The sequence below is a fragment of the Octopus bimaculoides genome, chromosome 24, assembly GCF_046866305.1.
Source record: "Octopus bimaculoides isolate indiv1 chromosome 24, ASM4686630v1, whole genome shotgun sequence".
NCBI lineage: Eukaryota > Metazoa > Mollusca > Cephalopoda > Octopoda > Octopodidae > Octopus > Octopus bimaculoides.
In genome coordinates, this window is record NC_142951.1 from 24,256,486 (window position 1) to 24,281,485 (window position 25,000).

General features: G+C 39.0%; 1 protein-coding gene and 1 long non-coding RNA gene across 3 annotated transcripts in view; one reads left to right on the forward strand and one right to left on the reverse strand.

The window, feature by feature from the left end:
- Positions 1-20,833, forward strand: part of LOC128250819 (uncharacterized) — a 482,529-nt gene extending 461,696 nt beyond the window's left edge. Inside the window, exon 7 of the long non-coding RNA XR_008266801.2 lies at positions 20,761-20,833. This is a non-coding gene — a long non-coding RNA (uncharacterized LOC128250819). The remainder of the gene's footprint in view (positions 1-20,760) is intronic.
- LOC149131231 (uncharacterized) overlaps positions 16,566-25,000 on the reverse strand; it is a 20,526-nt gene continuing 12,091 nt past the window's right edge. Inside the window, exons 3-4 of one of the 2 annotated variants that reach the window (XM_089341085.1) lie at positions 19,987-20,104; positions 16,566-17,374 (exon numbers count right to left, since the gene is read on the reverse strand). In XM_089341085.1, the coding sequence (XP_089197211.1) occupies positions 17,316-17,374; positions 19,987-20,104 (177 nt within the window). In that variant the 3' untranslated portion in view covers positions 16,566-17,315. The remainder of the gene's footprint in view (positions 17,375-19,986; positions 20,105-25,000) is intronic. The other variant, XM_089341086.1, reaches the window with a different exon arrangement.

A 25,000-nucleotide genomic window follows, 5' to 3' on the forward strand; every position in this document is an offset into this window, starting at 1 on the left:
ACCCTGAAGATTGTATCCAAATTGCTCTGGCATCAAAATACCCCAATTTCCATGTAATTGTAACAAAAATGAAACATCATTTCTCCAAAACCTGAAGTGAAAAGGCTTCTAGAAAAATCCTGTTTCATTATGAGGGTATTAATATATTTTATCGCATTTGTTTTATACTTTTTATATTTATAATTGCATTCTCCATATAAACAGATTCAATAAACCTTTTGAATTCAAAGAATCTATGATTTTCTTCCTTTCAAATCAACAGGGTAACGTTGGCATAAATAAGTATATTTTGGGGTAATTGGTTAAAAAGGTTCCCCGACCCCTGATCTAGGCAATAACTTTCCTATGATGTTAAATTAAGCTGTTGTGATTTTAGTGATTATTTCAACTTATCCTTATACCTTAGCAGGGGTTCATCCTTTATTGACGAATCCCATACTTGTTGGCTATACAAAAGAATTTTCGGAATGCGATCATCATACATTTGAACATGTCCAACCCATCTGCTCTGAATTCTCAACAGCATGCTTTCATTACTGGAGATATCATTTTTCAAAAAATTTGACATTTCATATCTTATCTTGCCATTTTATGTTGCAAATATTGCGCAGACAGCACATGTGAAAGTTTTCAAGTTTTTTATATGCCTGTAATAGGGAGTTCGTGTTTCTGCCCCGTACAAAAGTGTGCTCAAAATGCAAGATTTGTAAATACTTATTTTAGTTTTCAAACTGATACTGTGTACATCCCACAAACGATGAGAAAGTTTTCCAAAAACATTTGTAGCCTTCAATATTCTAGTACTGATTTCGTTATCAAGAGTACTCTTAAAGTTTTCCGCACTTCCATGATATTTAAATGATCTGACGCATTTGAGTGGCTTATTGTCATCTTCACATTTGAATCTTGAGTATGTTTCATCTCAGGTTTTGGTTGTAATAAACCTTCAGTTTTCTCAATGCTGAAAGTGAGCCCAAATGCGCGAACTGCCGCAACAAACTTGCCAACTATTTTCTGAATTCCTTCAAATATATTAGAAATCAAAACGCAATAATAATTTGAACTCAAACGTAGTACGGGCGAAATACCACTAAGCATTTCGTCCAGCGTGCTAACGATTCTGCCAGCTCACCACATTGCTACTACTACTACTACTACTACTACTACTACTACTAATAATAATAATAATAATAATGATAATAGTAAAGGAAGTCAAAGTCCCACAGGATCTTTGCCTTTCCCCTTTCGTCCATTATCTTTTCCGATATACGTTGGTACCAAGCACCCGTTTGCACACAATACACGGTAACGGGTGCTGGAATGAAATCAAAACTTGTTCGAAAGGAACTTTAAGAGGAACAAATGCGGTCTTTTCCTACTTAGAAAAATATATGTAGAAAAACAAAATATATAATAAGAATTAAAAGAATTTTAAATGTAAGCAAACTAGGTAACTGGAACTAAATTTAGAATTTTCGTGCGTATAATCACGATATGTAATCATTCTTTGGAGCACCATATAATCCATACACGCTGATATTCACATAATCCTATGACGTAGATGAAAAGGCTGTAATAGCTATAAAGTAAACATAATGATTCTATAATCAAAGAAAAGCAAGTTAGGTTTATTCAGTAATACATCTTCTTAGAACTGTTTCTGAAGCAAAAAACTTCGTCAGAGAAGATAACAGCAAATAAAGCTTTCGGACTTATCTTCTCTGACAATGTGATTCGCTGCAGTAACAGTTGTATGATAAATTTTATTACACTGTCTAACGCGATTTTTTTTTTTTTTTTTTTGCTTGGGTAGCAACTGGTATTTTCTATTTGCTTTCAATTGGAAAGTGTGAAAAATGGTTAATATTTCCTTCAGACTTTGCCTTTGTTACATTTATTCAAACCCCAAATAATTCCTCTCAACACATGGCTATGATGCTCCCCCACTACTCTTGCTCATCATCAGAGATGCACATATTGTCAGCCACTAAGGGACAGACTCAAGTGATTATGGTCAAGCAACTGACAAGCAAATCTGTGATATTGGGTAGAATATTTGCTATGGCAATATTTCTCCTTCAGCAACTCAGCGCTGAATTTGTCTAAAATGCAATGGAAAATTGGTCGGTTTGAAAACATTGATGTCCAGGCTAGAAAAGCAAAGTTTGGAGGGAATAGTAGTCATTTACTTTGATTTCTAGATATAAGCAAATAAGAAATAACACTTACTAACCAAAGACAAAGAAGAAATAAAAATTTTGTTACATAGTGTAATCAAAGAAAAATAAGTTAAATTTATTCAGTAATAAACTGTTTCTGTAGTAAAATACTTCGTCAGAAAAGATAATACCAAGCAAAAGTACTCTGACAATATGATGCGCTGCAGAAACAGTTGTATGATGAATCAATGAATAAACCTTTGTAAGTAAAACTCTGCCGTGTCTCTTTAATTTCTTTCCAGTAAACTCCCCCCTGCAGCCTTTGTTACTCTTGGAAAACACTTGAAGTGTATTCCGTGTCTCAGGGAACCGCTACTTAAAAATTATAATAATTCTTTATTAATTCTGTTCTATTTTTCTTTCAAAAAGTTTATGCTTCACAATAGATTAAAGAAATCATAAAAGTGTCTTTGAAAAGTTTGAATTTGCTCGCGAGCTGGCAGAAACGTTAGCACGCCGGGCGGAAGCTTAGCGGTATTTCGTCTGTCTTTACGTTCTGAATTAAAATTCCACCGAGGTCGACTTTGCCTTTTATCCTTTCAGGGTCAATAAATTAAGTACCAGTTGCGTACTGGGGTCGATCTAATCGACTGACCCCTTCCCCGTGTGCCTTGAGTAGAAAAGAATATTAAGAAGTTCTCAAGGGGGCGAGCTGGCAGAAACGTTAGCACGCCGGGTGAAATGCTTAGCGGTATTTCGTCCGTTTTCATGTTCTGAGTTCTGAGTTCAAATTCCACCGAAATCGTCTTTGCCATCCATCCCTTCGGAGTTTATAAAATAAGCACCAGTTGAGAACTGGGGTCAATGTAATCGACTTACCCTTTCCCTTGTGCCACCAATCTTAAGTTAAGAAGTCCTTTTCCCATAAGGTCTCCTTACTACTCGCAGATAACTAAATTACCCTTTCCTACGGATTATGCTCTGCGTGTCTAATAAAATTACGAATATAGAATTCAGTGGAAAAAATTACTCGAAAGTGTATTTGCTTATAATTAAGCTTATTTATCATCATTTCTCGCGGAGCCCCTGGTGACCTCTAGGGTCTAGGGAATCTCGGTTGAGAAAATTTCGCTGTTTCACGATTGCTTTGTCGTTGTCGTCGTCGTCGTCGTCGTCGTCGTCGTCGTCGTCGTAGTAGTAGTAGTAGTAGTAGTAGTAGTAGTAGTAGTAGTAGTTGCAGCAGCAGCAACAGCAGTGGTGGTGGTGGTGGTGGTAGTAGTAGTAGTAGTAGTTGTTGTTGTTGTTGTTGTTGTTGGTGGTGGTGGTGGTGGTGGTGGCGGAGGTGGTGCTGGTGCGCGTTTACTCCGTAAATCGTTGCTAATCCACCGCTATCGAAACTATCACCCGTACTCAAGACTCCTGCTTTCAATACCACCAACAAAAACCACAACCACCAACAAGACACATTTATCACCACCACCACCACCACCACCACCACCTCCACACCCACTTCCACAAACCCAGACACCACCATTCCGCTACACAGTTATACCCACCCGTATTAACACCTACACCCACAGACAAACTGCCAGCACCACCAACACATCCACCATCTCAGTACTTCATGCACTCGCACAATACAAACCACCACCACCACCACCACCATTACCACCACCGCCACCACCACCACCATTACCACCACCGCCACCACCACCGCCATTACCACCACCGCCACCACCACCACCATTACCACCACCGCCACCACCACCACCATTACCACCACCGCCACCACCACCACCATTACCACCACCGCCATTACCACCACCGCCACCACCACCACCATTACCACCACCGCCACCACCACCACCATTACCACCACCGCCACCACCACCACCATTACCACCACCGCCACCACCACCGCCATTACCACCACCGCCACCACCACCGCCATTACCACCACCGCCACCACCACCGCCATTACCACCACCGCCACCACCACCGCCATTACCACCACCGCCACCACCACCACCATTACCACCACCGCCACCACCACCACCATTACCACCACCGCCACCACCACCACCATTACCACCACCGCCGCCACCACCACCACCATTACCACCACCGCCACCACCACCACCATTACCACCACCGCCACCACCACCACCATTACCACCACCGCCACCACCACCGCCATCTCCATTAACAACAGCAACGCAGACAGCACTTTCACTACCACAATTACAAAACCTACTGCCACCACTACCACAACCACCGCCGCCAACGCCACACAGTGCAAAACGTACAGTACAGCCTCCGTACATTCTCCGCTATTAGATCGTCACTTATAACAGACAATACGAGAAGTCGATGGCATCGTGCCAGACACTTTGACTCTTGGGTTAAATACATCTGTAGGCTAAATGGAATATTTCCTGGCTGCATGGTTTAGCAGCAAACATCTATATATATATATATATATATATATATATATATATATATATATATATATATATATATATATATATATATATATATATATACATACACATACACATATATATACAGAGTTGAAATGTGAGAGTGAATGATGAAGATAAGGAAAGATTTATTTATATATAGAACTATGGATATATATATATATATATATATATATATATATATATATATATATATATATATATATATAAAGTTATTTAAACATTCATCACACATTCGCGCGTGTGTACATGACTATATATATATATGTTTGTATATAAGTTTATATATACATATATATATATATATATATATATAAACACACACACACACACACACACACACACACACACATATTACACATACATATATATGTATATTATACAGGCATAGACGAATATACATACATGCATATATATTCATTAATATATAAACGCAACAAAAACATTTTATACACAGACGCATATGCATACACTTGCAAGCATTTAACGTGTCCGTGTGTCTCTATGCATGTGTGTATATGTGTGTGCGGGTGGCTATGTATGTATGTATGTATGTACGTACGTACGTATGTATGTATGTATGTATGTGTGTTTGTATGTATGTGTGTTTGTATGTATATGTGCATGCATGTACGTATGTATGTGCATGTATGTATGTATGTATGTACGTATGTATGTATATATGCGTGTGTGAATGTATGTATGTATGTATGTATGTATGTACGTATACACATGAGGGTTCTATCAAAAGTGATGCAAGAGTGGACGTAAGGTTTTATTTACTGATACAGGTTGTTCAAATTTGCCATGTTGGTACAGGAACTCGTTTCTATAGAAAATCTTGTTCTTGCTCTTTATTGCGGAAAAATAATGGGTTCCAATCAGAAACAACGTGTCGTCATTGAGTTCTCGATGAAGAAGTGGGGACAAGCTCTCCAAAGAGATGATTTCAGGTTGTTCCTGGAAATGTCACCAGCGACAAAAATAATGACCACTGAGAAGTTTACAGATAGGGAAACCAGCATTGAAGACAACCCTTGCGATACGAGACAGTCAACTGTGACCACTTACTGGCACGAATCGCCTGAATCAGACGATTTGATTCACTGGGACAGACAGGTCACAGTCCGTGATTTTGCTGCACAAACAGACTGTGGTCATAATGCATTATAGAAGAAGCTAGAGACGGTACACAATTTGGTAGCTGACGCTTGATTTGAAGAAGAAAATGGTGTATGTCTGCTCTGATCAGCTGAAAACGTTTGAAATCAATGAATGCACGTTTTTCTTCCAATCTGGTGACGGGATCAAAATTTGGGTGTATGATCTAGAAACAAAGGTTCACTCCATAGAATTGCGTCACAGCTTTTCTCCAAGGTCTAAGAATTCCAGGAGCTAGTCAGTGGTCAGCATAGGAAAACATAATTGTTTTGTAGAATGACAGGGGTCTCATTCTCTTTGATTTTCTGGAATGTAGCTGTACTGTGAACAGCGAGCGGTGCTTTGAGGCACTCAAAAAGTTTAGAGAAGCCATTTAGAGGAAGAGATGGAAAAACAATCTGGAAACGGTCCGAATTCACTATGACAATGCGTGACCACAGAAAATTGGACTAATCAGTAGTCCCTTGTCCACCATACAGCACGGATCAGGGACACCCTCTCCTAACCCAGCTTCCACCTGTTCAGCCCAAGGAAAATAATCTTCTGAGCTAACGATTCGATGAGATGGAGGTGGATGTGAAGAATTCGGTACAATACTGCAGACAGTATTTTTTCATTCGTGATTCGTGAGTTTGCTGAACGACGACGAAAATGCATCGCATAAAATGGAGACTGTTTTGCGTAACATTATTGTATAGAGAAGAGTTATTCTACCAATCTGTACAATTTGAAAGACCTATGTCAGTTAACAAAAAAGTTATGTCTACTTTTGCATTACTTTAGGTACAATTCTTTCTATCTATCTGTCTCTCTCTCCTTCCCTCTATGTCTTTCTCTTCCTCTCTCGTACGCGTGTGTATGTACGCATACACACACACACACACACACACACACGCAAGTATTGTGTACAATGTATAGTATTTCATCGCGTTAAACTTTTAATTCCGACATACATTTTTCTCTGTTCGTTTTTTCTCTCTCTTCCGATTTTCCCGCCTCTCATACGTTTCTTTCGAAAAGCGTAGATTCCAAGCGTCAAAGACATTTCTGTTCTTCCCGAACGTCAAATCAATACACCTGCATGTTGTTCCCTCACCTGTCGTTGTTTTTGGTGTTAGTGATAAATTCAAAGTTGGTGTTTGATTGAAAGTCAATACGTCGAGGTTTGATAATAATTTACGGCTATGGCGATAGTGAAGTTCCGGTAAGTGACGAGATACGAAACACGATCCATGCACACGGAGGTTTCTTGCCGACAATCTAACCCACTGAGCCAGCCACGAATGTCAGTCAGTATAAACTTTGGTCAATTTCTTGCCATCTTGTTTTAGTGAATGGTTAAATTAATCATACACACACACACACACACACGCACGCACACACACGCACTCACACACACACACACACAAGCACTCACGCACACACACACACACACACACACGCACTCACGCACACACACACACACACACACACGCACTCACGCACACACACACACGCACAAGCATATTCACAGATAAAGGCAGAAATATACCCAAGTAATCATTTACAAAAACATACATTCACATACGCATTAATGCTCTCACGTACGTTTTTACATACATACATACATACATACATGCACACATACATACATACACACACACACACACACACACACACACGCATATACATTATATATATATATATATATATTTACAAACATTATTGCATACATACGTGCATACATACGTACATACATACTCATACAGACACAGAAATACGCGGGCTTACATAGACGAATACATACACACTTGCACACACACACACACACACACACACACACACACACACACACACACACACACACAGACACACACACATGCATGTAGACGCCCACACATGCACAGACGTACTTCTATGTACACACATGCACTCACATACAATACTGTCATACATACACACATACACACCTACATCCATAGATATATGCACAGACATAAACTCACACACGCATACTCACACGTTTATAAGCACTCTCAGAGAGTCACTCACACACTCCCGCACATATGTATTTATAGACATATACACACGCCCACAGGCACATACATACATACATACATACATACATACATACATATATACGCACATACATATGCACACTCACACACGGACATACGCTGAATTCCTGAACTATACTGACGTCATAACAACAAACTTAGTGCCAGATTAAAAGTTCAAATGTTTTTGGTGATGCTGGCAGAGGAATGATGATGGTGGCGGCGGCGGTGGCAGTGGTGGTGGTGGTGGTGGTTGTGAAGATGGTGGAGATGGTGGAGATGGTGGTGACGACGGCTGCTGCGGTGGTGGTGGTGGTGGTGGTGGTGGGAGCGGTGGTGGTTGTGGGGGGGGGGTGTTGGATGAGGTGGTGGGGGTGATGGTTGTAGCGGTGGTGGTGGTTGGTGGTTAGTGGTGGTGCTAGTGCTGGTGATGAAGTAAAAAAAAGCGGTAGTGTGTGGGATGAATGGTGGTTGTGTTTGTGGTTGCGACGGATGTGGTTGTGGTGATGCTGGTGGCTGGTGATAATGGTTACTGCTGTGGTGGTGGTAATTGTGGTTGTAGTGTTGGTGGTGGATGTAGTAGTTGTGGTGGTGGTGGTGGTGGTGGTGGTGGTGATTGCGATGGCTGTGGTCGTAGTGGTTGTGGTAGCTGTGATGGTGGTGGTGGCGGTAATGGAAATTGTGCTGGTAGTTGTGGTTATAGTGGTTGTCAAGGGTGAGGGGCAGTAAGTCACACAACCCTTTAATGAGCCTCAGTAACTCATGTCAGGGAGGAAGAGAAAGAGAGACAGAGACAGAGAGAGGGAGAGAGAGTGTGTGTCTGAGAGAGAGAGAGAAAGAGAGAGAGGTGCATCCTAGACCTGGGACCTTTGGTCTGACTGCTTACCTTTTATCTTTTACATATTTCAGTCATTAGACTGCGGCTATGCTGGGGCACCGCCTTGAATAGGTTTTAGTCGAATGAATCAATCCTAGTACTTTATTATTATTATTAATTAAGACTGGTATTAAGTCTATCTATATCTTTTGCCGAACCGCTAGGTCACGTGCTCGTAGGCACACCAACACCGGTTGTCAGGCGTTGGTTGGAGACAAACGCAGACGCAAAGACACACACACAATCACACACACACACACACACACACACACACACACACACACACACACACACACACAAACACACACACACACACACATAAACACACACACACACACGCATAAATGTATCCCTCTGCCTCTACTTCTCTCTCTTCTCTCTCCCCACGTGACCGATGTTCAGCCAAGCCTGACCTTTCTTTCTTGGTTCAACTACATCCGTGCAACATCTATATTCCTCCCTGTGCCCGTCAAATCTTATGTATCCTAACCCAATGTATTTATCTTGATCCTGTTTGACTGATTTAATATTCATTTCCTTGTGGGTATGTCATACCATAAATGAGATTTTTGCATTGCAATTCATATTTTAATTCCTTCCCATTCTCAAATTTTTCTTTTGTCTTATTCCGTTCAATTAATTAATTAACACAACCCACAACGAAGGTCTTCGCATTTTGTTACTTGCATTATTATTATTTTTTGAAATATAAATTCTACCTTTGCTAAGAGTCTCTTAAGATTTGGTGGTTATTTTCGGCTGTTTGTAATTAGTGTTGCAAATGTGGGGGCGACTCCGGTCCCCATTGTTGTCCCTATTGTTTAAAGCTGATTTCTAGTACCAATCGTAATCCTTCTAGTATTAATTATTTTGGGAATTCCTCCCGAATTCTGTGAGCGTATTCGTCTATCCAGAATTCTACTACTTCCACTCTTGATCTATGGATGATATTTCTGTAGAGGCTGATCACATCGAAATAAATCAGGATCGTCTCCATATTCACTCATTTTGGAAAGTAATTTAGGAAGTCCATGCTGTAGCGGTGTGGTAAGAGGCATGCTTCCCAACCACATGGTTCCGGGTTCACTCTCACTGTGTGTTACCTTGACCAAGAATCTTTTACTATAGCCTCGGACCGACGAAAGCCTTGTGAGTGGATTTGATAGACGGAAACTGAAAGCCCGTCGTACATATTTATATGTGTGTATGTGTGTGTTTGTCTTCCACATCGCTTGACAACCGGTGTTGGTGTGTTTAGGTTCCCGTAGCTTAGCGGTTCAGCAATAGAGAAGGAAAAGTACAACAGAAAATTAAGTCCTGTGGTCAACTCATTCGACTAAAAATTCTCCAAGGCAGCGCCCCCAGGATGGCTGCAGTCTAATGAATGAAACAAGTAAAAGAAGTTCGTGTATAGAGGTCCTTTAAACTGTTATGTATATCTTTATAACTATTAATTATGGGTAACGCATAAAAGTTACTTGTTTTTGACTCAAGGTTTGGTATTCCAGCTCTTTCCCCGTTAATTGATTTTCTAATTTGTTCGTTCATTTACCAATTTCGTTGGGTCATTATTATTTTTTTTTTATATCTTGTTTGATTATGTAAAAATATTGGTCATTTACTTGTTCTGTGTCATTTCTTCTCCGACGAGTCTTGCCCATTATCAAACACACGCACACACATACATGTATATATGTGCGTATGTACCTATGAGTATAGATACATTACTTTTAATTCATCTGTCTCCCCTCATCATAATCATGATCACCAACACAGCCACCACCACCACCACCACATCATCATCATTATCCTCATCATCGTCATCATAACATCTATCCGGCCTTCCCCACCGACTTCTACCATCTACATATTATCAGTTTTCAGTATGTTCTTGACCAAGAATATGTTTTAAACAAACTCTTTAAACCAACATGCCGTTGCACCCCACTCCATTTCCCGTTCTCTCTCTCACCCTCTTTCTCACTCACTCTCTGTATATATATATATATATATATATATATATATATATATATATATATATATATATATATATATATATATATATATATATATATATATATATATATATATACATATATGTATACATATATATGTATGTAAATATATATATATATATATATACATATATGTATACATATATATATACATATATATGAATACAACATACATATATATATATATATATATAGAGAGAGAGAGAGAGAGAGAGATATACATGTATGTACATATATATATATTTATCTACCCTCTTTCTCTCTCTCTCTCTCTCTCTCTCTCTATATATATATATATATATATATATATATATATATATATATTACACATACACGCACACATATATATATATATACATACATACATGCACACACACTCATGCACACAGATGCACTATATATAAGTGCGTGTATGTATGTATGTATGTATGTAAGTATGTATGTATGTATATGTGTATGTACGTATGTATGTATGTATGTATGTATGCATGCATGTATGTATTCATGTATGTGTGTATGAATGCATGTATGTATGTATGTATGTATGTGTGTATGTATGTATGTATGCATGTATGTATGTATGTGTGTATGTATGTATGTATAGAGGTGGTCATCAGGTTCAAAATGGCAATAATCTAATCAACACCCTACTTTAAACAAACACTTGGTAATGTACCAAATGTAGTAAAGATATAAGAAGAACGGGTGGAATAGGATCCATGTGGGAGAGGGTGGGGATGGTGGCTGCAGAGTGTTTGGTGGTGCACTGATGCACTAAGGGCTACGGGGTGAGATGTCGGTTTATATATATATTCATACGTATGTGTACATATATATACATATGTGTACATATATATATATATATATATATATATATATATATATATATACAGATATATATACCCACACGCACAGATGGATACATACTCGTAATATATATACCTAGACATAAGCATATATATATATATTCCTCTATACACAATCATACAAAAAACCCCACCTTTTTTGTATTTATTTTTACTCGCATATATATATATATATATATATATATATATATATATATATATATATATATATATATATATATATATATATGTGTATGTATATATACATAATACATACATACATACACACACACACACACACACACACACACACACACACACATGTATATATACATATATATATATATATATATATATATATATATATATATATATATGTATATATATATATATATATATATATATATATATATATATATATATATAGGCATTCGTATAAACATCACACCGATTTTAAATCATTTATCTACGGCCAGGCTGGGGCACTGCCTTGATGAATATTCAGTGGAGCGAATCGCCCAGAGTTACGTTTCTTTTTTGGTGCATATTGTATTGCTCCCTTTGCATATTGCATTGCCTGACTGATAGTGCTATACCACGTTCCAGCTGAGCCAAGAACCCTCTCTCGCTCTTCACTTGACCCAAGACTACGGTTTTGCCAGATAGACAAGATGGGGGAAACTGCATCTGACAAATAGCGATCGCATTTGTTCACCGTCAATGTTTTTTCTCCGAGTGAAGTAAAGCTAAGGAGAAAAAGCGTTCTGGCCACGACCATTCCGTCTTTTTTACATAATATAGTAGAGTATGATATGACCGATAACTGGCAGCTATTTTCAAGAAGGAGATCGTCTTCGAAGAAACTATTTCTTTGCTTCTAGGCGTACGTTTAAAGGGAGATAACAAGTGATTCTGAGGAGTACTTTCCCTTGAATCATATTTTATAATTTGATCGTAAAATTGAATGTTAAAGAAGTTTAGTTTATAATTATGGTGTTTGAGGATAGATTTGACACTTTCGACACTTCCGACAAATGATATGTCCCGTAATCTAAGATTCGCCTATTCCTTGTCTTAGAGTACACGTTTCCTTAATGGATACTAACTTATAATCTGATGGTCCTGTTGTGTCAGAAAACCACGTTTATTGCGCTTGATTATATATACATACATATACACACATACATACACAAACGCGCGCGCATACGCAAACACACGCACACAAACATACATTCACAACGCACACATACACACAGATGAACACATATATACACATTTGCATGCTCACATACACACACGTACGCAAACATTTATAGCGTGTCTCTAAATATATATATATATATATACACGTTTATATATGAGTCTGTATGTATCTATCTGTCTATCTATCTATCTATCTATCTATCTATCTATCTATCTATTTATTTAATATATATATATATATATAAAGGAAAATGTTCTCTATGTGGCCCGTGTGTTTTCTGTACACTGGTTATTATTATTGTTTTGTCTACGTTTTGTTTGCAATGTCCTGTACCCAGATATGCACATATATATACAGGTAGATGTAGGTATGCACATACTTGTACGTATATATGCATATACTCATTTATTATCTGTTTTACATGATCGAACGCCCGCGTCATCCCTGTAAGTAAGTTTTTGAACTTTATATTTTCTGACGCGACTCTATCTATCTCTATATCTATATCTTTTTCCCCCTCTCGTTCTTCCTTCTGTTACTACTTATCTCTCTCTCTTTACCCCTCTCATTCTTCCTTCTGTTACTACTATATCTCTCTCTTTCCCCCTCTCGTTCTTCCTTTTGTTACTACTATATTTCTTCCTTACCCCTCGCTGGTCACATGTGTCCAGTTTCTAATTCTTTTCTTCCTTGGCTATCGCCGAGCAAACATACGAACTTACTTCGTCCCGCTTCCAGTTCGTTGCTTCACAGCGTTCAATATACACATAATTTTTCACATCTGGCCGTATAGCCTTTTCCGTTTGTTTTCCTGTCTTGTTTTCTGTCCGCCACTACATTCCTCCATGGTACTAATTCAATTTGTGTATACAAATATAATTTGTGGTCAGTGGGAAGAGCCATTTTAGCGATGCGTCCTGCCCTAACTCTTCGAAACGCGTGTGTTAGAATGGGGGCAGCTGATGAAGGAAAATGCTCTCTATGTGGCCTGTGTGTTTTCTGTACTCTGGTTATTATTATTTCTTTTGTCTTTGTTTTGTTTGCAACGTCCTGTACGTATATATGCATATACTCATTTATTATTTGTTTTATATATATATATATATATATATATATATATATATATATAGATAGATAGATAGATACATACATACATACATACATACATACATACAAACATAAATAGATAGACCCTGTGTGTTGTGCGCGCGCACGTGCTTCTGTATGTATCTGTGTGCATGTACATAAATGTATTCGCGCGTGCACTCACATAAACACACACACGCGCACACACACGCACACACACGCACACACACGCACACACACGCACACACACGCACACACACGCACACACACGCACACACACTACACCATCTTTAGCTCCTCTTTCAATCCCCCTTTAATAATTCTCTTACCTCAGAGCAGAGGAAAATGTCCGGCTTTATCTCTCTGTTCCAGAAAGGGCGACCGCACATCATCTATCACTAGTTGTATCGCGAAATTGACGGAATCCTGTGTCCTCTTTCACTCCCGGAACTGTCGTAACCTCTTTTGACCCTACAATTTGGATTTATTCCTAACTTCACCCTCTGTGACCAGCTCATAGAAATTCTTTAAGGCATCACGTTTATCACAGCCAGCGACTCATGGGTGAATGTTATCTTACTCGAATTCGTCGAAGCTTTATATCTAGCGAAGATCATTGCAATGAGCCGGAGGTTAACCTTTAAAACTGGTTAAAGTCTTTCATTCTCGGTTGAAAAGAATAGTCAGGATAGCAGAACATTCTGCACGCTGCGGTGTTCAGGAATTCTGTTCTTGGCACCCAGTCATTCGTTGCGTATATCAACGAAATATATGTCAACTTGAAGCATGTTACTGTTTAAAATAACGCAGACGACATTAAGCTGTAGCTCGGGATTAAAGAAACGGATCCTATAGGTTATAGATCTGTCCTGTCGTTTGATTTGGACTGTGTACTATGCATGTATTTTTGATTATCACTTATGTCTTTCATTACGTCCGCTCTCTGTTCCCTTTTTAACTATTTTGTCGACGAGGCATAATGCATCTGAATTCTATATCAAAATAATTACACACACACACATATAATTATAATAAATAATTAAGACTGATCCGGCAGGTGGTGTAAAGCAATCGTGGAGGTGCAACGTAAACGCGCCCGTGCGCTGCCACGTAAAAGCGCCCAGCACACTCTGTAATGTGTTTGGCATTAGGAAGGACATCCAGCCGTAGATCATGCTAAATTAGACTGGAGTCTGGTGCAGCTCCCCGGCTTGCCAGCCCTGATCAAACCGTTCAACCCATTTCAGCAGGCCAACGGACGTTAAATGATGTATGTATGTATGTATGTATGTATCTATCTATCTATCTATCTATCTATCTATCTATCTCTCTATGCATGTGTGTGTCTTTGTGTCAACCTGTGTTGTTTTGTTTACGACCCCATAATTCAGTGGTTCAGTAAAAAGAAACCGATAAAATAAGTACCGCACTTAAAAGCAATAATAAGTACTGGGAATCGATTCATTCGACTAAAAAGTTCCCAAAGCGGTGCTCCAGCATGGCTGCAGTCAACTGAAGCAGATAAAAGTGTGTGTGTGTGTGTGTGTGTGTGTGTGTGTGTGTGTGTGTGAGCGCGCGTGTACATACATTCACACAAATGCAAACACGGAGTGAAAGAAAGGGAAGGAGAGAGAGAGGGAGAGAGAGAGAGAGAGAGAGAGAGAGGCGGGCAACTCGATTCAACGGATTAATATTGCGAAAGTTTCTCTGTCGATGCCGACATTCTGTAACTTTATCTTCCCTTCTTTTACTGGTTTCAACCATTGGATTGTGGCCATGCTGGGGCATCGCATCGAATGTTTTTCTTTTTAGTGGAACAAATCATCCCTAGTACTTATTTTTCTTTTTCAATCTGCTACTTATTCTATCGGTATTTTTCGTCGAACCGCTAAATAACGGCGCGGTAAACAAACCAATACCGGTTGTCAAGGATTGTGGTGGGGAACAAACATAGACACAAGTACCCACCAATATATATTACACGACGGATTTCCACGTAGTTTCTGTCAACCAAATTCACTCACCAGACTTCGGTCTGCTCAGGTGAGTGAATTTGGTTGACAGAAACTTGCCGAAGGTACCGCGCGGTGAGCGGGTGGCGGGGAGCGAACCCGAACCACATGGTTGCAAAGCGAGTTTCTTAACGACACAGTTATGCTTTCACTTATAATGGTAACCTTTAACGCATTATATACTACCTCACAATATAAAATTATTAATACATAATATAGAATGTGTAGAAAAACAGGTTTTCCTCTTGCAACTAAGAGTGTGCTGTGTTGATGTTTGAAGGGCAAAAAGATAATAGAACGTAAAGCGGCCTTACACTTTCGCTCGATCTATTAGAAGAAATAACAGCAAAAACTCCTTCGAATCACAAATTACTATCTTAAAAACATGTGAAGGATCAGAGCATAGCAGGAACCTTGTTCTCTCACGCTCACATAGCCACAGAATCAGACCACAATATTAGTCTCCTTTTTTTCCCGGCATTACATTGCTTTCTTTGTTTGGAACTGTCGTGTTCCATTTTCAGTTCTTAACAATGAAGCAGATGAAGCTTTAGAAACGACAGATTAGGCTTATGTTTTCTTTGGACCTTTTCATCATTGTCAGATTAATCTTATTCTAAAAAGAGTTTATTCATTGATAGACAACAACAGTTACAACAACAATAACATTAATTAATAAGAAAACAACAGTTTTTGAATTGATAATTGTTTTAATCGGTATAAATTTTCATACAGTTGCAGTAATTTGAATCTGGTACATGTCTACGCATGAAATACATGCGTGTGTATTATCTTGCAATGTATATAGGTGTATGTTGTGTATTATGATTGTGTATGCATTATATACGCACACACGCACACACACATACGCACATGTATATGTGTATATGTATATATATATATATATATATATATATATATATATATATATATATATATATATATATACATATATATATATATATATATATATATATATATATATATATATATATATATATATATATATATATGGTTGTGTGTAACATGTATGTATATAACTATGTATGTATATTGTTGTTAGTATTGGTCATGTGGTCCTGTTTGTTGTTACTGCTAACTGCGGTTATAATAATAATAATAATAATAATAAAAATATTCGTAGTGTCAGTACCAACAGATATGGTTGTTGATATTGTTTGCTGGTGCCGCTGTTGCCGTAGTAATGGTTTCATTAATAACGTCAGTAGTAGTAGTAGTAGTAGTAGAGGTGGTGCTGGTGCTGCTGGTGTCTGATGTGTGGATGCGGGGTATTTGTAGCTCCCCGCCGCTTTTTCACGTTATCCTCCTGAAATTCAGAATTATTGTTTGATTTTGATCCACATGACTTCTCCTCGATATTTGGCTGAAAAGAGACGCTCCAGGATCGATCCTTGCAGACTTGAAGTTTCTTGTCACGCCTCATGCTGTGTTCATCCAGGGTGCCGTTGGACAAACCTTCCAGAGACATAGACTTCGATCTGTGAAAAATGGTTTTTGAAAAAAAAAAACATTAAGAAACATGTAACCGATTATCATTATTGTTGTTGTTGTTGTTGTTGTTGTTGTTGTTGTTGTTGTTGTTGCTGTTATTAAGGCGGTGAGTTAGCAGAATCGTAAGCACGCCGGGCGAAATGCTTAGCAGTAATTTCGTCTGTCGTTATGTTCTGAGTTCAAATTCCGCCGAGGTCGACTTTGCCTTTCATCCTTTCAGGGTCGATAAATTAAGTACCAGTTACGCACTGGGGTCGATGTAATCGATTTAATCCCCTTGTCTGTCCTTGTTTTGTCCCCTCTATGTTTAGCCCCTTGTGGGTAATAAAGAAATAAGTAATTTCGCCTGTCGCTACATTCTGAGTTTAAATTCCGCCGAGGTCGACTTTGCCTGTCATCCTTTCGGGGTCGATAAATTAAGTACCAGTCAAGTACTGGGGTCGATGTGATACCAAGAATAGTATGTGCACATACACACACACACACGGTACGCACGAACTCACACAACCACATATATGCATACACCAACAGACACACCAATACATACACAAGTACTCATACACAGGCTTTGCGGAACGTTAGTAAATCTGCTTTTTTTTTCTTCAGTAACGCCATTCGAAGAAGTAGCTTCATCTATTGCAAATATGACTTGTAACGGATTAACTTTGTATATCTTGCCTGACAACATTATGCTTATAAAAACAAATGATTCTCCACTTAAATCTCTGGCACAAGCGTGCATTGAGCAAACAACAGGAGCTCTCATTGTGCTTTCCACAAAACTTTGTTGTTGTTATTATTATTATTATTGTTATTATTATTATTATTATTATTATTATTATTATTATTATTATTATTATTATTATTTACGGAGATGTACTTGCATAGCAAGTGACCTGATCTGAGATCGTGTGTTGGAACGAAAACAATTGCAGCGTGGAAGGTGTTTATAAGTCATTTAAGAAACACACAAAAACCGTTAGATTCACTTCAACATTTAAATATAATTTACCAAAATATTTTCGTCGCTTTGAGACCGCGACCTGTTCACTGACAAAATTCCGAGATGCAGCGCGGAATTTTGTCAGTGAACAGGTCGCGGTCTCAAAGCGACGAAAATATTTTGGCAAATTAAATTTAAATGTTGAAGTGAATCGAACGGTTTTTGTGTGTTTCTTAAATGGCTTATAGACACCTTCCCCGCTGCAATTGTTATCATCATTATTATTATTATTGAATGTTGCTAGGAACGGACGCTTTCAGGGGTTCCCGTTAAGAACTGAATTTGCTCTCGATTTACGCAGGAAAGCATTTTTTGCACCTGATTTGACTGAGACATATTAGCAAAAAGCGATTTCACTTTACATACACCTGCTCAATGGTTGGGGAAAGTTTTGCCTATAGTATTGTTTTCCTTCGCTGTAGGTATTGTGGATGAACAACCATGTACATTCTTGCTCCATATTCACCTTATCAACATCCAGGGGTAGTGGAAGGATGTACTTATCACAATGATGGCAGCATTCTTATTGACGAAAAACTACAATTTCACAAAACACGCTTTAAAAGTAGCCGAAGGCGTAACAATTGGATCGACACACAGAGAATCAGACGCAAAGACACAATGTTACACATTTAAGAAGGAAATAAAACTGTTTGATAGGATAATTTAAACCTTGAAGAAGTATGGACGGCATGAAGGATATCAATAATAGAAACTTATCTTTTGCTAACATTGTGCGTGACAGGGAAGTACTGGATATAAATCAGATCCCAAGAAAAGGAAAATATGAACTGAATGCGTTGCAAGAGTGGATGCATCTTAGCTCGAGAATTTCATACAGGAAAGAGCAAGAAGGAAAGTGGCGTATCTGTTGTATCAAAAAAGTGTGTGAAGGTTTCTATATGTCCTCGAAGGAGGAGTTAGTAAGATTGCTGGCCTCCACGTAGCTGAGGGTACAGTCCCTCGTCTGTTAGAAAGTGTATCAAAGTATGCGTCAGATCCTTAAAATTTAGAGTGACGCGAGAAGACAGACAGAGCTCGTTCGTAACATGCCTGCTAAAAGGATGGTGTTACAGTAAGTATATCGGGCAGGTCTTCAGTTTGAGGATGGCTTCTTCCCCTTCACACACCATTCATGGAAGCCTCGAAAGTGGTCATCAGCACTGTTCTTCATCATCTGATGCAAGCGTTAAAAACGGACTCAATATTTGGAAGGAAGTTACAGTTAATACTTTAATGGTACTCAATTATCGACTACGAAAATGAGTTATATTCAGAACGTAAAACACCGCCATAAATTTAATCCGTGGTTTGACCGATTCCTGCATCCACCTCTCTTTCCGAATAACCACAATGGTTTCTAACTTCCACGCAATACCGCAAACTTTTAGGGACCGATAGTGCATTAATTAATATCTTTCTTTATTTGACGAGCATTTTATTGTATCAATCCCAGAAGGAGGAAAAGCAAAGTCAGCCTTAACAGAAATGGAAATATCAATGTAAAGGGAGGTGTCTGAATACCACAAAAATATATTATTCGATTCTGCTTATCAACTAGCATTAGTATGAAGACTGAAAAAGAGTGTCACTTACTACTTCCGGCTCTGTTTGTGACCTTTGAACCTCGTTTCAGTTGTGCACGTCGAAGGAAAGCCATGTAGTTGGGGTTATCGATGGCGGCATTTCGTTCCAAGATTCCATATAGAGCCCTCTGTCAACGAAATAGTTCATAATAATAATAATAATAATAATAATAATGACAACAACAACAACAACAACAATAATAATAATAAAAATAATAATAATAATAATAATAATAATAATGATAATAATAATAACAATAATAATCCTTTCGACAATAGGCACAAGGCCAAACATTTTGGGGAGGGGGATAGTCGATTACGTCGACCTCAGTGTTTCACTGGTACTTAATTTATCGACACCGAAAGGATAAAAGGCAAGGTTCGGCTTCGGCAGAATTTGAACACAGAACGTAGCGACGGGTTAAATACCGCTAAGCATTTCGACCGGTGTGCTAACGATTCTGCCAGTTCACTGGCTTAATCATAATAATAATGGTTTCAAATTTTGCCACAAGGGCAGCCATTTTGGGGGAGATGATGTGTCGATTACATTGACCCCAGTGTTCAACTGGTACTTATTTTATCGATCCCGAAAGGATGAAAGGTAAAGTCGACCTCGGCGGAAACGTAGCGGCAGACGAAATGCCGCTAAGCATTTCATCCAGCGTGCTGGTGATTCTGCCAGCTCCCAGCCTTAATAATAATAATAATAATAATAATAATAATAATAATAATAATAATAATAATAATAATAAACATGTGTGTGTGTGTGTGTTCCTAACAGAACGGATGAAGAAGAAGAAGAAGAAGAAGAAGAAGAAGAAGAAGAAGAAGAAGAAGAAGAAGAAGAAGAAGAACCCCACCAAGGACTGGTAATTTATCTATCGACCCTCGAATGGATAAAACGCAATGTGAATCTCGACGGAATTTGAACTCGGTGTACTTCAGCCCGAATGAAACACCAAAAGGTAAAAAAAGCTTTATTTCCTATAATAATTCGCTGCCTTACTGCATTAAGTATGTTCGCACCTACTTTACCATTTCGTTTCCACACACATCATGTCCCCATGTACTCTTGTCTCATCATTAGATCATTCATAATTGATGACTGTGTTTACGGCAACGATGTCACAACTTTGTCATAGTATAACAACCAAAAAAAAAAAAAAAAGAGAGAGAGAGAGAGTCAACAAACACAATAAAGTTAGATGTTGAAATAATGATTTATTATCGATTCTAATTTGGTAGTTTGATGATGAATCATGTAAGTCGTGTTTTAGCAAGAGGTCACTGTTTCGAAATGGGCATAATGTCAATCCCTGTAAATGTTACTTGGCAATGGTTATTATAAATCCTATTTTAGTTCCGTATCTCTACGTCTTAAGCTTAAATCCCGCCGGATGCAAATTTGTATACATACAAACGTGAGTGTGTATAATTTATTTGTGTGTTTCTATATATATATATATATAATAAATGCGAAAACTAATTTCTGTGTGTCAGTGTGTCACACATTATGACCCCCCACCTCTCATATTATTCAGTGACACTTCTATTCCTCATGCTAGGAGGGAATTAATAGGCATAGAGATGGTGAGGGCGGTAGCGAAGACAGAGAGAGAGAGAGAAAGAAAAAGAGAGGGAGAGAAAGAGAGACAAAGAAATTTAGGGAGAGTTGATGATGTTTTATTAAAAGTAGTAGTGTTGATGGTGGCAGTGGGAGTAATAATAAGAGAGAGAGAGAGAGAGAGAGAAAGAGTGGACATGTGAAAGAAAGAAGGATATTAATGCAGTAAATGGGGATCGGACAATAAGCGTAAGCCAGCGTCAACGGTGATCCCAGAAATTCCGAGCCGGAAACTACAGCTTAAAAGACGAACCTCGTCCTGGAAGATCTGTAGAACGCGACGAGGACGTCCTGCAAACCCTCGTGGAACAAAATCCTATCGTAACTGTTGAGGAAGTAGCAGAGAAGCTTTGAATTTGTTCATTCAACCAGTTATTCAAGTCAGCGCTAGAAGAAAAAACGACCATCTTTGGTTTCAAGATGAAAGGTGTTCTTCCATCAGCTGGGCCACATACAGTGAGGATGACATTCCAAAGGCTGGGGCAGTTTGAATGGTAAACGATGCTCCACCTACCATATTCGCCGGACATTTCCCCATTTGATTATCATTTATTCCGCTGTCTTCAAAATCATTTGGATGGGAAAAATATGAATTCTGTAGACGAGGTCAAAACAGTACTGGAGGAGTATTTTTCGTCACAGACAAGTGTATTTTGGAAGAGGGGCCTTGCAAGACTAACTAATAGTTGGAAGAGCATTGTAGGAAATGAAGGAGAGTATATTATAGATTTAAAAAGAACTTTGTTCATCTTGATTTTGAAAAATAAAAGAAGTATAAAAAACCGCATTATTTATGGGATGACCCAATATATTTATAGACAGACAGACAGACAGACAAACAAACAGATAGATAGATAGATAGATAGATAGATAGATAGATAGATAGATAGATAGATAGATAGATAGAACGCACGGAAAACAAATCTCCACCAACTATTTTGACTATATGCCTGTGAACACCTTTGAATGCAGTGTATGCCAGAAGGTTAGCAAATCCAACAGAGGCCTCAAAAGACATTTTACGATCCACAAAGAGCAAGAACTTATCTGCAGCTCTTGGTCCGAATCGGAGGTGCAACCTATGTGGGTATCATTTCAGATCATTGGTTTAAAAAGCCACATCAGATGCCATGATAGTGCTAAGGTGTAGGTATAGGAGGTGGTCAAACACTGCATAAAGAGTAGACAACCACCACACACACACACACACACACACACACACACACACACACACATATATGATGGGCTTCTTTCCGTTTCTGTCTACCAAATCCACTCACAAGGCTTTGGTCGACTTGAGCCTATAGTAGAAGACACTCCCCGAAGATGCCACGCAGTGGGCCTGAACAACGGAACCATGAGGCTGAAAATCAAACTTCTTACCACACAGATCTACTGATGTGGTGTATGTGTGTGTGTGTGTGTATGTGCGTAGGAAAAATCTCAAGATGTAACTTAAAATAATGCCCGCGGCTTAAATATATTTTACTTTGATATGAAGTATCGAATAGTTTTCCAAGTTGAATGTTTGTCTCCAACGAACACAAACGCGCATATACATTCATAGAAATGCATGCATATGCGCGCGCACGTGTGTATGTATGTATGTATGTATGTATGTATGTGTGTATGTATGTATGTATATATGGATGTATGTATACATATGTGTGTGTGAGTATGTGTGTGTGTGTGTGTGTGTGTAAATGTATAATTACATTACATGTGTGTGTGTGTGTATATGTAAGTATGTATATTTTTGTGTCTGTGTGTATATAAACATGAAAGCAGCATCAATTAGTGAATTGGTCAAGGGAGAAGGACAACTTTAGCGAAAGGTCACGAGTTTTATGGGTCTTTAAGATAGAGAATCTAATTGAACACGTCTGGCGTCTGAACGTGGCGGTGAAGGTGGTGGTGGTGGTGGTGGCGGTGGTGGCGGCGGTGGAGGTGTTGTTGTTGTTGTTGAGGTGGTGGTGGTTGTGGTGGGCGGTGCTGCTGCTAGTGTGTGTGTCTGTGTATAGGCGGAGGTGTGGTTCTGTTAGTGGTAGTGGTAATTGTACTATATGTGATGGCGGCGGTGACAGTAAAAGGGTGGTGCTAGCTTTGGTTTTGTTAGTGGTGGTGGTGGTGGTAGCCATCGTCGTCGTCGTCGTCGTCGTGTAAAGGTAACCATTTAGTGGCAGTACTAACGATGGCGTTGTTGTTGTTGTTGTGTTGTTATGTTGTTGCTGTTGTTGTTGTTTATCTCCAGTTCAATCCTGCCCAACCGGACCTATGTAGAACCAAAACGTTCCGACCGTGACCATCTCATTGTCTTTCTAGATATTATGATAGTTTTGATCCACTGACAGTATTGCTTTCAAGACAATCTCGTATGATGCAAGAGAGATTTAGCACTCATTTCTAACAGGTCGAGCGACCGCATAGAGGTTCTCAGATTGGCTCAATTCATGGTATCAAAATGTTTTCGCTTTAGCCACGGATCGACCAAAGCCTTGTGAGTGGACTTGGTAGACGGAAACTGAAAGAAACCCTTCTTACACACACACACACACACACATACACATATACAATTGTGTATGCATGTGTCTTTGTGTCAGTATTTGTCGCCCTCAACATCGCTTGACAACTAATGTTGGTGTGTTTACGAACCCGTAACGATTCGGCAAATAGACCGATAGAATAAGTATCAGGCTTTAAAGACAAATAATTACTTGGGTCAATACTTTCGACCAAAGATTCTTCAAGGCGGTGCTCCAGCATGGCTGCAGTCAAATGACTGAAAGAAATAAAAGATAATATGTATATCTTGGCGGCTTTGCTCCACGAGCGAGCGAAGATATACAAGAGAGGTATGTCTACTTCATTTTCTGGCTTGCTGATGCCTGACAGTGGAGGCGCAATGGCCCAGTGGTTAGGGCAGCGGACTCGCGGTCATAGGATCGTGATTTCGATTCCCAGACCGGGCGTTGTGAGTGTTTATTGAGCGAAAACACCCAAAGTTCCACGAGGTTCCGGCAGGGGATGGTGGTGAACCCTGCTGTACTCTTTCACCACAACTTTCTCTCACTCTTACTTCCTGTTTCTGTTGTGCCTGTAATTCAAAGGGGTCAGCCTTGTCACACTGTGTCACGCTGAATATCCCCGAGAACTACGTTAAGGGTACACGTGTTTGTGGAGTGCTCAGCCACTTGCACGTTAATTTCACGAGCAGGCTGTTCCGTTGATCGGATCAACTGGAACCCTCGACGTCGTAAGCGACGGAGTGCCAACAACAACAATTAGATGCCTGGCGATTTAGCTCCATCTGACAATCACCTGGCTGGGAACCAGTGTCTCAGTGATGCCGACGCCATATCTGCTGTTTATGACTTATTTTGAGCAACAGGATGAACGT